Below are 16,194 nucleotides of genomic sequence, written 5' to 3' on the forward strand. Positions count from 1 at the left end.
CCTGCCCCTCTCGCACCGCTCTCTAATTACGCCCTGTGTGCGCATAGCCGCGGTTAGCGGCTATCGTTGGTGAAGGCCAAGCGCTCGCAGAAAGGTAGCGGGTTACGGTCCCAGGGCTGTACAGTTCACTCGTTGTACAGCTGTCTGGCTAAACATATGGGCGGAGAGAGACTGAGAGAGGTAGAGAGATTTTTGTGGTTTATCTTTTTATTGTCTTTTTATTTATATATGTGGCGGGGGGGGGGCGGTTGTTGTTGTTTTTTTGGCTCTCTTCCAAAGTTCCTTTTTAGCTGTCAGAATGAAGAGGAATTATAGGTAAGGAAAGGGAGAGAAAAAGAAGGATTATCGGCCTCGGTTGTGCGCTGAATTGAGAGTTCTTGCTTTGGTGGTTAAAGTCAGCCAGGTACATAAGTCATAGGACACTGGCTTCTGTACCAGTTGTGCGTCCAAGTCCTGACTGCAAGGCAAAGTATGATACTCAAGCTGAATACAGCGACACAGAGATTATTTTATATACTGTGTGCCAGTGGGATTTAATGAGCAGCAGAGTACCAGTGGTCATTGTTAGGGTATCTGCCGACCAGGACAGGTCGACAGAGAGGGGTCCTGCAGGAAGACTCTTTCTCAAGGCTGTCTCTGTAGACCATCACAGTGCTTCTCACCGTCGTCTCTGTAGACCGCCGAGCGTTTCTCACCGTATCCACGGACAACCACAGCGTTTCTCACCCCCGGTCTCCGCAGTCCGCCCCCCCCCCCCCCCCCTCCCCCCGCGGCCTCCGCAGAGCGGAGGCGTCTTTCCATCCCCGCTCCCAGCGGACCCTCGCGTGCGAACGAGGTTGCGGAGGTGTGAAAACGCTCCTCTCTGCCAGCCCGTAGGGAAACGCAGCACCGAACTCCTCCTTTTTCCGTAGAAAGGAAGGCCAGAGAACGGCGGTCTCATGAGGGGTGTGGGGCGGTGTGTCATCCCGGACACGTGCGCGAGCGTATGCGTGAGGAACTTCAGGGCGACGGTAATGGAGGCACATCCAGTCATCTTTTGTTCGTCGTCTCGCTCCATTAGTCCCATATGGAATGTTTTCGGAGGAAGAGGAGCGGAGGGGGGGGGCGGGGGGATGCCCTCGGAATGAATGCGCGCGCTCCTCTGATCTGATGGAACAGTTAAGCGGGTGCCGGGGGCGTTGTTTTGGGAGAGCACTCCTGCAGCGAGCCTCCCCGCCTCCTGTTCCAGGGCGTAATGAGGCGGAGTTCGCTGCGGAGGACCCCCTGGGATCCGCCAACAATTAGGAGGCATAACATCACCCTGGGCTCCGTGTGTGGGGCGGGCCTCAGCTCTGTGCACGGGGCGGGGGTGGGGGCGGGGGGCCGGGCGGGGGCCGGGCGGGGGCCGGCGCTGCTGTTTACCCCCTGAGTCCGCTGGCGTGTCGGCAGGTCATGCCAAAGAAACACACGCTGATAGTGAACTTCATTCCCGAGGCACCAGTGTAAAATCACATAACAGGGTGTGAGGACTACCATGTGTGGCCAGTCCTCTGTGCCAGTCTCACTGCAAAAAACAAACTGTCTTAAGTGTTTTAGTCTTATAATGAGACTTAAAATGTTCACTTGTTCTAAGTTACTGTTTGCATTTTTTGCACCTCCTGCCGTGTATGTAACCGCATGTAGTGGTCTTAATTTCTTGTCGGTTTTTGTTGAAGTAGCTAATGCACATTGTTCAGTTTGTGTTGTGCTTGCTTGTTTACTTCCATGCTTTTTTTAAGAAAAGTAAATGGAAAAAATTAATTTTCTTGTTTGATCAGGAGTTGTCCTCCATTGTGGCGCAAGTCAGACAAATTTGAAATGCCCTGTCAAAGAGGATGGTTCATGTGGGAGCCTGATGATTGGAAATGATTGAAAATACAACTCATCAGACAGCCCGATGATTGGATGTGAGTGGAAGCTTGGCTCATCAGAGGGCGCGTGATTGGACGTGATTAGAAACGACAGGACGCCGCCCGGCCTCGGAAGGTGAGCCGGTGACGTTCCCGCCGGGGACCGGGAGCCAATCGGGCGAGAGGGACTGACTGTGGTGGAGCGGATTCTTGCCCGGCGGTTACGGAACAAATGGAAAAGTCAATCACCGAGTTTTATTTCCATTTAAATTACGGCGGTGTGACGCTCCCCGACGCCGGGGCTGAGGGATCTGCATGGAGAAAGCGCTGCGTCTGCAGTTCCGCCGGCGTGTTTATCACGTGGAGTGCCCTTGTGAATGTGTACGTCCTGCCTCTGCCGCATTCGTCTTCTCCAGAGCCCTCTGTCACCGGGGCGACCCTGTACTCCGAGTGCCTGCAGCTCAGACAGCGGGCCAAGTCTGCGGCTCTCAAAAGTAGAACCCGAAATGTAGTTTTTTCGTTTTTTAAATCCGGAATATTTACGGTGGCTCGCCTGGTCCCGGCAGCCACAAGTGTCGCCGGGGTCCTCCTACGACTGCCAGCGGTCGGGCTGACATTGATGAATCGCCCTACTGCTCCCCCACCCCTTGTTTTTGTGTGCCCCCCTGTTTTACCCCGGAGGGATGGGGCTGGGGGTCGGTGGACCCCTCGGTCGGAGAGGGGGGGGGACGGCAGCTGTCGCACGCCCTGTCGCACCCCGAGCGCTGGGGCGGAACGGGTGCCGAGTGCGGCGAGGGTCGGGAGGGGTTAAACACTACCCTCCAAAAACTACCCCCACCCCCCCCTCCCCGGGTCTGATGGGCCGCGGCCAGATTAATGGAGAAACCCCTGACCCGTTTCTGAGGTGAGGCCAGGGCCCCTCTCCCCCCCCTCTCCCCCCCCCCCCCATCTGCACCGGCTCCTACCCGGGACATCCATCTTGCACTGGGACATGCCCCAAGAGGGGGGGTTCGCCAGGGGGGGGCCCCTGCTCATGGGCTCTGAACCAGGATCGATAAGAATGTAGCCTCTCTAAATGTATCACCCGCGCTCTTGTTTTTATTTATAACCGATGTTTCAGGGGAGTTTTAGAGAAACTGAGTTATGGCACAGTGCGTAAACAATATCTGCTCCGTTACTGTACAGGTCGGGTAATGTCCTGCCTACCCATGAGAGCTGAGAAAAGGTGGTTTTAGTGGCGAGTTTCTCAAGGTCGGTCATTATGACTGTTTTCTGAGGTGCTGTTAGAGTGGTCTTTCTCCTGGAACACAGGCGTTCCTGCCAAGGCTGCGGTCCAGACCGCTGCGAAATGTGACCACACAAGGCTGGATCCATCTCCTCTGTTCCAATTTCCACCAAGCTAAAATAAAATAAAGGTAAACCAATTAACTCCTCCCACACACCCTCTGTTCAGAGAACGTGAATGGCAAACCTTGTGAGAGAGAGAGATAGAGAGAGAGAGGACATTTTGTGCTGCTATAAACTCATAAAGGAGCGTAACATCTGTAGGATCCGAAAATAATTGGCAAGCCGGCTGAATGCCGTGGTATTGAATCTCACAAACAGCACTTCCTTATATTGGCTATATAACTCATTTCCATATTCCTGGCTGGCTCTTGCACAAATTCACATCAGCAGTCTTTGCATTCGTGCTCCTGCAGGTGCTGTAGTTTGGCCGGGGCTTCTTTCCTCTTCAGCGAGTTTACAGTTAGCCGGCCGGATGACGGGGAGAAGTTTCCGGCGACCCCTGGCAGAACCCCTTCACTTTGTGACAGTTAATTCGGCTGGAAGATTCGTGCGCCTGGCTATATGAATTGGGCCGAGCTATTTCTCTGTCTGTCTCCATCTCTGGGTTCACAGCTTGATCACTTTTTAATGACTTCTGGAGGAAAGACAAATGGGCGCGTTAAATGACTGGAATCAGAGGGGGGTGGCGGGTGGAGGGTGGGGTGCAGACTGGCAGAGCTTCTGTTATTGGGAGTAATGGACCCTGGGGCCGCTGTTTACCCTACCGCTCCCTGGGGGATGTGTCAATGGCCTGGCGGTTCTGGCAGGTTCCGGCGAAGGGCGGGGAGAGAGACTGGTCTGTGGAGAGTCCCGTATATGACAGGCTGGACATGGGTCGCATGGGACTGTCAGAGAAGAACTTGCTCCCCGGAGAAAGAGGCGGAATAAGAGAAAAGGAAGAGAAGTGCGCATGGGAGGATGACACCCAGGAAGTGTCATGAGGGGCGGGGATATGAGCTGGCCTAGGATGCCGTCTGTCTGGAGGGTCGCCGAACGTAGGCCAGAAAGAAGTGTTGCTTCCTTGATAGTCGGCGGCCCTCCCCTGGTCTGCACTCACATCAACGCTCCCACCTGCACTCAGGTAAGGGATGGTTGGTGGGAGTATGGGATGTTCTGGATTTGATTATTAGCAGCCAAACTTATCAACAAAGACCCATCAGTGAGCATTCCTGAAGTCTCCATCAGAATCCACTGAGAACACCGCCAGCTCACAAGTAATCCCCATTCTAGTGTATATTGTGGTATTTTTTGTGTGCCCTTGTCAGTCAGTGCCCTTGGCGTAGTTCCCCCCCATACGGCGCTTCTGCTTGCTGCTGCCATGTTGGGGACCGTTCACAATGGGCCTTCCATCTGTCAAGGTCACATGGTTTGTTTCGCCTTCCCCAGCTTCCCAACCCAAGCGCATGTTGTTTGTTTGGTTTTTCTGGGGGGGGAATTGTTGGGACATCAGAGAGGGGGAAGCCTTCTCCGCTGGAGGAACCATGTCACGCATCATCCGCTCTCCCGTCTCTCTGTGGCACGGGTCTGAGGGGCATTTTTGGTGGGCTGCCCACCGCTGTCTGTCTGAAGATCCGCGCTGGCCGATGAGTGCAGATGAACGCTCCGGCCTCCACGCGCAGCTGGAACCCGCGATAGAGGGACAGCGGAGAGGGAGAGAGAGCGGGGGATGACGCTCGGCGTGCAGAATGATGTCACCCTCTGCCTCTTTAATCAGGCAACCAAGGTCACTGCCTGGACTGATCACCATTTTCGACAGGGCGCGTGAGATAGGGCGTCCTAAAGCCCTTTTCAGGTCTTCGTCCTCCCATACCGATTTTACTCACCACTGCTGTACTTAATGCAGTCTAAAAGCCATGGAGCTAAAAGGTTAGAAATAAATGTCTTGTGCTGTATGCTGCAGCTGGGCTCTATGGCTTAGAGTACCAGTGCTGTAGATTCTCAGTAATGTAGACCCTCTCAGGCTGAAAAACCTCTGTACTGTAAAATCTCACAGGGTTGCAGAATCTGTGTACCGTGGAAGGTCTTTGGACTGCGTGCCGTGTAGTGTCCTGAAGCTGTGGACTGGGTTGTATAGGACCCGCCTGACCTGTCGAATCTTTGCTCAGCCAGATATGTCAGTTGGCATGCGTCTGTGTCGTGGGCTTGCGGCACTACGTAGTCACGGTAGAGTGTCGGTGCCGTAAAGCCCCCATATTGAACAATGCGCTATGCAGAAGAGCTCCATCCTGCCTGTGTCTCTGTCACTCCTCCTCCCGGGGGTGCCTGATTACCCCTGGCAGGTACACGCGTCTTCCCGCTCACCGGAGTCTGGCTCCGGCGACTGCTGTCACTCCGGGGGTGGGGACGAGGCGCAGGAGAGCGGATCCACTCTTCCCGTGCGAAAGAGGGAAAAATAAGCGTCCCCATTTCCGCTTTCCGCCGATATTGTTAACCGATGGCGTCGGCTGTCGAACGCCAGGCTGCGGGTATCTGTCCGTCCGTCACGGCCTAACCCTCCCGGTACATGCGATCTGCCGTGTGTCACTGCTGCCCCCTGCTGAGCGGAGGCGGGCACTGCAGCCTGTGAGAGTTCTCTGGGCTGACCTTCTCTGAAGGGTTGGTGTGTTAGTGTGGCTGGGATCTCTGCAGAGCCAGGAGAAACAGATGCTGCCGCCAGCGTGGGTGGCAGAGTGATGTAGCGGCCAGGGAACTGGGTTCGCATCTCGGAGACTGCAGGTTCAAATCCCTGTGGTTTCCGTGGGCAAGCTACTTAACCCGAAATTGCCTCAGTAAATTTCCGGCTGTATAAATCCTTGCTGTGTAAAGGAAATAAGCCGGGGATAAGGCAGAAGAGAGATATCGGAGACTAGTGCCCTCAAAGTCTTCCCTGGCTTCAGGATTGTTCCCTAACCGGTTTAATCCTCGTAGAGCTGCTCAGTTTTGACGGATGGTCTGATCTCGGCAGCGTTCAGACAGTCTGGTAGGACCGCCTGCTTCAGAGCGGACGCCTTGACCATGCTCCGAGGGATCCGCAGACATTTTGTATATCATCTGTGACACTGCAGCTTTAGCTGTAAGATTTGATGTAGATAAGATATGTGTTCTGTGAAAAGTGTAATGATTTCAAACTCTAAAGCCAGAAAAATGTAAGAAGTGTTCCAAGGAGTGAATACAGTATATGAACTCCTCTGCCTGTTGGTCTGTTGGTTCTGTAGAACACCGTCGTTGTGGAGAAGTCCATTCAGGACCTGATGACCTTGATGCAGGACCTCAGCTCCTACTCCAACCAGTTCCTGGAAATGGTGTGCGACAAGCTGAAGGAGTACAAGGAGATCTGCAACACCGCCTACAGGTAACAGTACGCTACTACACCACCGTACAGGTCTCCCCCGGTCATCCAGCTATCCAGAATCTAACCTGCTTATTGCTGGTCTGGGTTGTGGGGAGGGTGGGGGGCGGGGGGCGGGGGTGTAGGTATTGGAGCGTGTCCCAGCATGCGTTGGGCAAGAGGCAGAAATAAATCCCCTGTCCAGGTCACCAATCCATCACAGGGCACCCACACCATTCACATGTACCTACAGGCAACATAGACTCTCCAATTAGCCTGACCTGTGTGTCTTTGGACTGTGGGAGTGCACAGTTGAAACTCGCGCAGATATGGGGAGAGCATGCAGACTCCACACAGAAAGGCTCTGCCCGTGATTCCAACCCGGTACCCTCTTGCTGTCAGGCAACAGTGCTATCCTATCATAAGGTATGCAGCACATCTTGCGAACAGTGTTTTTGTAAAGTTAACATACTTTTAATGAGTCATTAATACAGTCATAGCGAGTCCCCTCAGTTTCTCACATTCACTGGAGGTGCAGATAACCCCACAATGAAAAGTAAAAGACACGAATACAGGGACAAAAGGGAAGGCTGAAAATGGAGTTGTAGATGGAGACATTTCCACACTCCATGCTTCTTCTGTCTGAGCGGGCCCCAGAGAGATAGGGGGGAGGCCTGACCTCTGACCCTACAGCAGGAGCTGCAGACGGAGGCCCGACGCTCTGGCACTCCTCCCCACCACCTGACCAGGTGTTCTCCCCCTCACCGACCCCCCCAGGGGGTTCTGGGAACACCGCGTCCCAGCTGCTGTTTGGCGAGGGCTGGCGGGGGGGGGGCGAGGGGGGCCCTGCTCAGCCTGCCAGGGAACAGAAAGTGCCGACCCAGCAGTCTCCCCCGCACGCGCTCAGGCCCCTGTGAATCTGTGCGCCGGGCTTTTATCTCATTAACACGGGCCTCTCAGCGCTCGCGCCTTTTCTGCTTGTGTTATTAACGCTGTCCTCACAACACTAGAGCTTTTTCTGCTTGTGTTATTAACGCTGTCCTCACAACACTAGAGCCTTTTCTGCTTGTGTTATTAACGCTGTCCTCACAACACTAGAGCCTTTTCTGCTTGTGTTATTAACGCTGTCCTCACAACACTAGAGCTTTTTCTGCTTGTGTTATTAACACTGTCCTCACAACACTAGAGCCTTTTCTGCTTGTGTTATTAACGCTGTCCTCACAACACTAGAGCTTTTTCTGCTTGTGTTATTAACACTGTCCTCACAACACTAGAGCCTTTTCTGCTTGTGTTATTAACGCTGTCCTCACAACACTAGAGCTTTTTCTGCTTGTGTTATTAACACTGTCCTCACAACACTAGAGCCTTTTCTGCTTGTGTTATTAACGCTGTCCTCACAACACTAGAGCTTTTTCTGCTTGTGTTATTTACACTGTCCTCACAACACTAGAGCCTTTTCTGCTTGTGTTATTAACGCTGTCCTCACAACACTAGAGCCTTTTCTGCTTGTGTTATTAACACTATCCTCACAACACTAGAGCTTTTTCTGCTTGTGTCATTAACACTGTCCTCACAACACTAGAGCTTTTTCTGCTTGTGTTATTAACGCTGTCCTCACAACACTAGAGCCTTTTCTGCTTGTGTCATTTACACTGTCATCACAACTCTAGAGCTTTTTCTGCTTGTGTTATTAACACTGTCCTCACAACTCTAGAGCTTTTTCTGCTTGTGTCATTAACACTATCCTCACAACTCTAGAGCTTTTTTTGCTTGTGTTATTTACACTGTCCATACAGCAGCCTGTCTGCTGGTGTTTAAGTGTGCTTGCTAATGCTGAAATTATTCACACTGCAGTATGTCCACTCTACATTGTACTGCCGTACCATTTTCACAGCACCCCCCTCTATAATGGTCCTGATTTGCTGCAGTCTTTTCTTCTCTTGCTTTGTTAGGCTGCATGATTGCTACACTATATAAAAGCATTAAAAATTTCAGTATATTGTATTATACTGCATGGGCTTACAGAAGGCATTAATAATAATAATAATTATTATTATTGTTATTATAATAATAATAATAATAATAATGTATTGATATAGCACTTTATAACATAATCGTAAAGCATGGTGCAGTGGCACCACAGGAAATCTCTGGGGCCAGTTAAACAGGCGGTGGCAGGTCAAGAATCTTGTGAGCAATGGAGTCTTTAATGTGCCTCAGTGAGTCGGGTCTTCCCGACCTGACATGTTCAAAACTTTGTGGTCAAAACAGTTTACATTTGAATCCTTTATTAGAATGCTAGTTTATTATAAGCAACCACTATTTCAAGTTAAACAGGCTACTCTCGTTTTGTGGCTGGCATTGTATACGGTAATAACCGATAATCAATAAGCATAAGTGGGGTCTCCAAGACATTTTTTTTTTCTGTGTTGGCTTTCCAAATGATACCCTAGATCCTTTTCAGTGGCATGGTGTAATTCACATTGACATGCGGACAATAGCATAGCCAGTTTGTAGTCGACAACTGTTGGGAAATAAAAAGCCTCTTATCCCCGAAGAATGAAAACAAAACAAATAGTTGCTGAGAATGTCAGAAGGAACTTATGTATGTGCATTGCAGAGATACTGAAATGTATTGACCCAGAAAAGCGCTACATAAAACTGACCAGAGTTCAAAGCAAGCTAACGATTATTCTCACTATGTTATTAAGGACTGCACCAGTGGGGGAACATTGAAAGCAAGTCTGCAGCTCTTAATGAATAAAAACATCAATCTATGCCTCAAACAATGCGTTGAAGATGTGTTTTATGGTGAGAAAGTAAATACTGTTACAAGTTTTTGCTTCTCAAAACCTATTCTCGAATGCGCAGTGATTATAAATGCCCGACAGGCAGCTGCCGAGATTGGCAGGTATGTTTCCAGGTTTTATCAATGGAAAGCTTGACTCATTTCTATTTACTGCTCAGCTTTATTCTGAGGTGAAAATCACCAAGGTAATCTCTAATAAGGAGCTTGAAGCTGGGTAATTATGTGTGCCATTGCCAGTCTGATTCATCTTTGAGGACATTATGGCTCCACTGTACCGTATCATTTAAAAATGATGTGTGTACCCACCTTCTGCTCCTTTATCCTCTTTTGAGGCCCTATATTTGTGTCAGTGTGTGTGTACGTACAGTGGTATTGCAAAGTATGACCATGTGTTTGTTTAGCTTATCAAGTCATGCAGTAAAGGCAGAAACTCTTTCAAGACCAGATTTGATACAGTGTTAGATATTATCTCATTTTTATTATCTCATTCAAGTGGTCCTTGGTGTAAAATCCAGCTATGACCACCTTGAAATTGCCAGCTACCAGTTGTTTCAAAATATAGCTTGAGGTGGTCAAACCATGTTGAGTATGGAGCTCATGTGAACTGGTCAACCAGCTACCAGCCGTTTCAAAACCTGGCTTGAGCTGTTTTTTGTCAGGAGGGGTAAGCAGTAGGTACACCGTAGTGGTTGGACAAAGCGAGCATTGTTAGGCTGGGTGGCCTGTTCTGGTCATAATGTTATGGTATGTCACGTTGTGTACAGGGGAATTGTCCAGTCGGAAGAAAAGCTCACCATCAGCGCATCCTGGTCCAAGGACGAGGACATCAGCCGCCTCCTGCAGTCTCTGCCCAACTGGGCCAGCATGGCCACGCCTCGGGCACTGAGGCAGAAGAGGGAGGATGAAGAGGACTTCACCAGGTACCCCGCTTCACCGTCCAGACAAAGACCTGACCACCTGTACCCTCTTCTGCCTGTGTCTCCTGACTGTGAATCTCACGACCTTGGATTAACACTGCAGTGAACATGGCCTGTACCCAACACACTGCAGTAAACATGGGCTTTACCCAACACACTGCAGTAAACATGGGCTTTACCCAACACACTGCAGTAAACATGGGCTTTACCCTGCACACTGCAGTAAACATGGGCTTTACCCTGCACACTGCAGTAAGACACAGTGGGATTGGGTTTGAGAGTATGTGAAGGGTGTCAGTCAGTGCGCTCCATTGTGAAGATGGATTTTCACTGAAACACAGGAAAGGCTGGGTTCATGGCAAATGAGGAGGTGAGATTCAGTGGAGGGCTCTTCAGGAAGAGAGCTCATTAACACACACTGCTGTACAGTCACCTGAGATAAAATCAATGGTGATGCCATACCACCAAAAATGAAAAAGAAATGAATCACTGGTATATGTACTGCTTTTGGTTGAACATAAAAATGAAACCTCATTGTGCACAAAAGTAAAGCAATACATGAAAATATAAGTACATATAGTGCATACACTTTTTAAACTGTGAACATTACAATAATTACTCATAAAGGTAAAACCAGTTTAAATTAACTTGAAATGCAAAACTTTGCATCCCACTGTTTAAAGTCTCTCACTAGTGGAGAAAGTGAATTACATTTTTATGCGTGAAATATGTTTTGTGTCTAAACTTGTGTCTAGACGTTGCCTGGGGGAGAGAGAGTTTCCGCTAATTTGGCCCTCATCTCATGGCGCGAGGGAGCAACTTGTTGATCGTGGGGCCACCTGTAGCCTGTCTGTCTCGCCGTGCCTCGAGGCTGTTCTCCTGACACGGTGACAGTGCGAGTCAGCGGACCGCAGAACAGAAAGAGGCGACCACAGTGTCGAATGAGCTACGTGATGGTCCTGCGAGTACCACTGGGCTTTCCAAAATTGGGGAAAACTGCAGTTGAAATATTAAATGTCTTAACGGCGGTCCTGTTTCTACGCGGGTCTTTGTGATGTTAACGGCGGCCCTGTTTCTACGCGGGTCTTTGTGATGTTAACGGCGGTCCTGTTTCTACGCGGGTCTTTGTGATGTTAACGGCGGCCCTGTTTCTACGCGGGTCTTTGTGATGTTAACGGCGGCCCTGTTTCTACGCGGGTCTTTGTGATGTTAACGGCGGTCCTGTTTCTACGCGGGTCTTTGTGATGTTAACGGCGGCCCTGTTTCTCCACGGGTCTTTGTGATGTTAGCGGCGGTCCTGTTTCTACGCGGGTCTTTGTGATGTTAACGGCGGTCCTGTTTCTACCCGGGTCTTTGTGATGTTAACGGCGGCCCTGTTTCTACGCGGGTCTTTGTGATGTTAACGGCGGTCCTGTTTCTACGCGGGTTCTTTGTGATGTTAACGGCGGCCCTGTTTCTACGCGGGTCTTTGTGATGTTAACGGCGGCCCTGTTTCTACGCTGGTCTTTGTGATGTTAACGGCGGCCCTGTTTCTACGCGGGTCTTTGTGATGTTAACGGCGGCCCTGTTTCTACACGGGTCTTTGTGATGTTAACGGCGGTCCTGTTTCTACGCGGGTCTTTGTGATGTTAACGGCGGCCCTGTTTCTACACGGGTCTTTGTGATGTTAACGGCGGTCCTGTTTCTACACGGGTCTTTGTGATGTTAACAGCGGTCCTGTTTCTACGCGGGTCTTTGTGATGTTAACGGCGGTCCTGTTTCTACACGGGTCTTTGTGATGTTAACGGCGGTCCTGTTTCTACGCGGGTCTTTGTGATGTTAACGGCGGTCCTGTTTCTACGCGGGTCTTTGTGATGTTAACGGCGGCCCTGTTTCTACGCGGGTCTTTGTGATGTTAACGGCGGTCCTGTTTCTACACGGGTCTTCGTGATGTTAACGGCGGTCCTGTTTCTACGCGGGTCTTCGTGATGTTAACGGCGGTCCCGTTTCTACGCGGGTCTTTTTGATGTTAGCGGCGGTCCTGTTTCTACACGGGTCTTTGTGATGTTAGCGGCGGCCCTGTTTCTACGCGGGTCTTTGTGATGTTAGCGGCGGGTCTTTGTGATGTTAACGGCGGTCCTGTTTCTACACGGGTCTTTGTGATGTTAGCGGCGGTCCTGTTTCTACGCGGGTCTTTGTGATGTTAACTCCGGTCCTGTTTCTACGCGGGTCTTCATGATGTTAACGGCGGTCCTGTTTCTACGCGGGTCTTTGTGATGTTAACGGCGGTCCTGTTTCTACACGGGTCTTCGTGATGTTAACGGCGGTCCTGTTTCTACGCGGGTCTTCGTGATGTTAACGGCGGTCCCGTTTCTACGCGGGTCTTTTTGATGTTAGCGGCGGTCCTGTTTCTACGCGGGTCTTTGTGATGTTAGCGGCGGGTCTTTGTGATGTTAACGGCGGTCCTGTTTCTACCCGGGTCTTTGTGATGTTAGCGGCGGTCCTGTTTCTACGCGGGTCTTTGTGATGTTAACTCCGGTCCTGTTTCTACCCGGGTCTTCATGATGTTAACGGCGGTCCTGTTTCTACGCGGGTCTTTGTGATGTTAACGGCGGTCCTGTTTCTACGTGGGTCTTTGTGATGTTAACGGCGGTCCTGTTTCTACGCGGGTCTTTGTGATGTTAACGGCGGTCCTGTTTCTACGCGGGTCTTTGTGATGTTAACGGCGGTCCTGTTTCTACGCGGGTCTTTGTGATGTTAGCGGCGGTCCTGTTTCTACACGGGTCTTTGTGATGTTAACGGCGGTCCCGTTTCTACGCGGGTCTTTGTGATGTTAAGGGCGGTCCTGTTTCTACGCAGGTCTTTGTGATGTTAACGGCGGCCCTGTTTCTACGCGGGTCTTTGTGATGTTAGCAGCGGGTCTTTGTGATGTTAACGGTGGTCCTGTTTCTACGTGGGTCTTTGTGATGTTAACGGCGGTCCTGTTTCTACGCGGGTCTTTGTGATGTTAACGGCGGCCCTGTTTCTACGCGGGTCTTTGTGATGTTAACGGCGGTCCTGTTTCTACGCGGGTCTTCGTGATGTTAACGGCGGTCCTGTTTCTACACGGGTCTTTGTGATGTTAACGGCGGTCCTGTTTCTACGTGGGTCTTTGTGATGTTAACGGCGGCCCTGTTTCTACGCTGGTCTTTGTGATGTTAACGGCGGCCCTGTTTCTACGCGGGTCTTTGTGATGTTAACGGCGGCCCTGTTTCTACACGGGTCTTTGTGATGTTAACGGCGGTCCTGTTTCTACGCGGGTCTTTGTGATGTTAACGGCGGCCCTGTTTCTACACGGGTCTTTGTGATGTTAACGGCGGTCCTGTTTCTACACGGGTCTTTGTGATGTTAACAGCGGTCCTGTTTCTACGCGGGTCTTTGTGATGTTAACGGCGGTCCTGTTTCTACACGGGTCTTTGTGATGTTAACGGCGGTCCTGTTTCTACGCGGGTCTTTGTGATGTTAGCGGCGGCCCTGTTTCTACGCGGGTCTTTGTGATGTTAGCGGCGGGTCTTTGTGATGTTAACGGCGGTCCTGTTTCTACACGGGTCTTTGTGATGTTAGCGGCGGTCCTGTTTCTACGCGGGTCTTTGTGATGTTAACTCCGGTCCTGTTTCTACCCGGGTCTTCATGATGTTAACGGCGGTCCTGTTTCTACGCGGGTCTTTGTGATGTTAACGGCGGTCCTGTTTCTACACGGGTCTTCGTGATGTTAACGGCGGTCCTGTTTCTACGCGGGTCTTCGTGATGTTAACGGCGGTCCCGTTTCTACGCGGGTCTTTTTGATGTTAGCGGCGGTCCTGTTTCTACACGGGTCTTTGTGATGTTAGCGGCGGCCCTGTTTCTACGCGGGTCTTTGTGATGTTAGCGGCGGGTCTTTGTGATGTTAACGGCGGTCCTGTTTCTACACGGGTCTTTGTGATGTTAGCGGCGGTCCTGTTTCTACGCGGGTCTTTGTGATGTTAACTCCGGTCCTGTTTCTACCCGGGTCTTCATGATGTTAACGGCGGTCCTGTTTCTACGCGGGTCTTTGTGATGTTAACGGCGGTCCTGTTTCTACGTGGGTCTTTGTGATGTTAACGGCGGTCCTGTTTCTACGCGGGTCTTTGTGATGTTAACGGCGGTCCTGTTTCTACGCGGGTCTTTGTGATGTTAACGGCGGTCCTGTTTCTACGTGGGTCTTTGTGATGTTAACGGCGGCCCTGTTTCTACACGGGTCTTTGTGATGTTAGCGGCGGTCCTGTTTCTACACGGGTCTTTGTGATGTTAACGGCGGTCCCGTTTCTACGCGGGTCTTTGTGATGTTAAGGGCGGTCCTGTTTCTACGCAGGTCTTTGTGATGTTAACGGCGGCCCTGTTTCTACGCGGGTCTTTGTGATGTTAGCAGCGGGTCTTTGTGATGTTAACGGTGGTCCTGTTTCTACGTGGGTCTTTGTGATGTTAACGGCGGTCCTGTTTCTACGCGGGTCTTTGTGATGTTAACGGCGGCCCTGTTTCTACGCGGGTCTTTGTGATGTTAACGGCGGTCCTGTTTCTACGCGGGTCTTCGTGATGTTAACGGCGGTCCTGTTTCTACACGGGTCTTTGTGATGTTAACGGCGGTCCTGTTTCTACTTGGGTCTTTGTGATGTTAACGGCGGTCCTGTTTCTACGCGGGTCTTTGTGATGTTAGCGGCGGTCCTGTTTCTACGAGGGTCTTCGTGATGTTGACGGCGGTCCTGTTTCTACACGGGTCTTTGTGATGTTAACGGCGGTCCTGTTTCTACGCAGGTCTTTGTGATGTCAGCGGCGGTCCTGTTTCTACGCGGGTCTTTGTGATGTTAGCGGCGGTCCTGTTTCTACGAGGGTCTTTGTGATGTCAGCGGCGGTCCTGTTTCTACGCGGGTCTTTGTGATGTTAGCGGCGGTCCTGTTTCTACGCGGGTCTTTGTGATGTTAACGGCGGTCCTGTTTCTACGCGGGTCTTTGTGATGTCAGCGGCGGTCCTGTTTCTCCGCGGGTCTTTGTGATGTTAACGGCGGTCCTGTTTCTACGCGGGTCTTTGTGATGTCAGCGGCGGTCCTGTTTCTACGAGGGTCTTTGTGATGTCAGCGGCGGTCCTGTTTCTACGCGGGTCTTTGTGATGTTAGCGGCGGTCCTGTTTCTACGTGGGTCTTTGTGATGTCAGCGGCGGTCCTGTTTCTACGCGGGTCTTTGTGATGTTAGCGGCGGTCCTGTTTCTACGAGGGTCTTTGTGATGTCAGCGGCGGTCCTGTTTCTACGCGGGTCTTTGTGATGTTAGCGGCGGTCCTGTTTCTACGCGGGTCTTTGTGATGTTAACGGCGGTCCTGTTTCTACGCGGGTCTTTGTGATGTCAGCGGCGGTCCTGTTTCTCCGCGGGTCTTTGTGATGTCAGCGGCGGTCCTGTTTCTACGCGGGTCTTTGTGATGTTAGCGGCGGTCCTGTTTCTACGAGGGTCTTTGTGATGTCAGCGGCGGTCCTGTTTCTACGCGGGTCTTTGTGATGTTAGCGGCGGTCCTGTTTCTACGCGGGTCTTTGTGATGTTAACGGCGGTCCTGTTTCTACGCGGGTCTTTGTGATGTCAGCGGCGGTCCTGTTTCTCCGCGGGTCTTTGTGATGTCAGCGGCGGTCCGTGCTCGTACCCCCTGCCGCTCGGCCCACATGTCTGGCGGTTCGGAGGGCCCGTCCCGATGGCCTGTCCCGTTACGCTCTCAGGTGCTCGACGCAGCGATGAGCTCAAGGTCATCCATCATTTTAACAACTCTGACAGATGGAGAGGACCAGGGGTACGAATGATCAATATTTCAGAATAAATTTGAGTCCGCACACGAAGATGAACCCCCCCCACCGCTCCCTCAGAGAGGGATAAGTGCTTCTCCCTGGTTGTTTCATGTCAGAACTGCAACTTACACTTCCCCTTCAAACAGTGCGGCCGTCCCCAGTCCGTCTG

At 51.3% G+C, this 16,194-nt stretch overlaps 1 protein-coding gene across 1 annotated transcript in view; it reads left to right on the forward strand.

The window, feature by feature from the left end:
• Nucleotides 1–16,194, forward strand: part of exoc4 (exocyst complex component 4) — a 155,824-nt gene that overhangs the window by 107,556 nt on the left and 32,074 nt on the right. The window contains exons 12-13 of the mRNA XM_061253074.1: nucleotides 6,389–6,525; nucleotides 10,075–10,230. Coding sequence (XP_061109058.1) covers nucleotides 6,389–6,525; nucleotides 10,075–10,230 — 293 coding nt within the window. The remainder of the gene's footprint in view (nucleotides 1–6,388; nucleotides 6,526–10,074; nucleotides 10,231–16,194) is intronic.

This window comes from Conger conger, chromosome 8 (assembly GCF_963514075.1).
Source record: "Conger conger chromosome 8, fConCon1.1, whole genome shotgun sequence".
NCBI classification, from domain to species: Eukaryota; Metazoa; Chordata; class Actinopteri; order Anguilliformes; family Congridae; genus Conger; species Conger conger.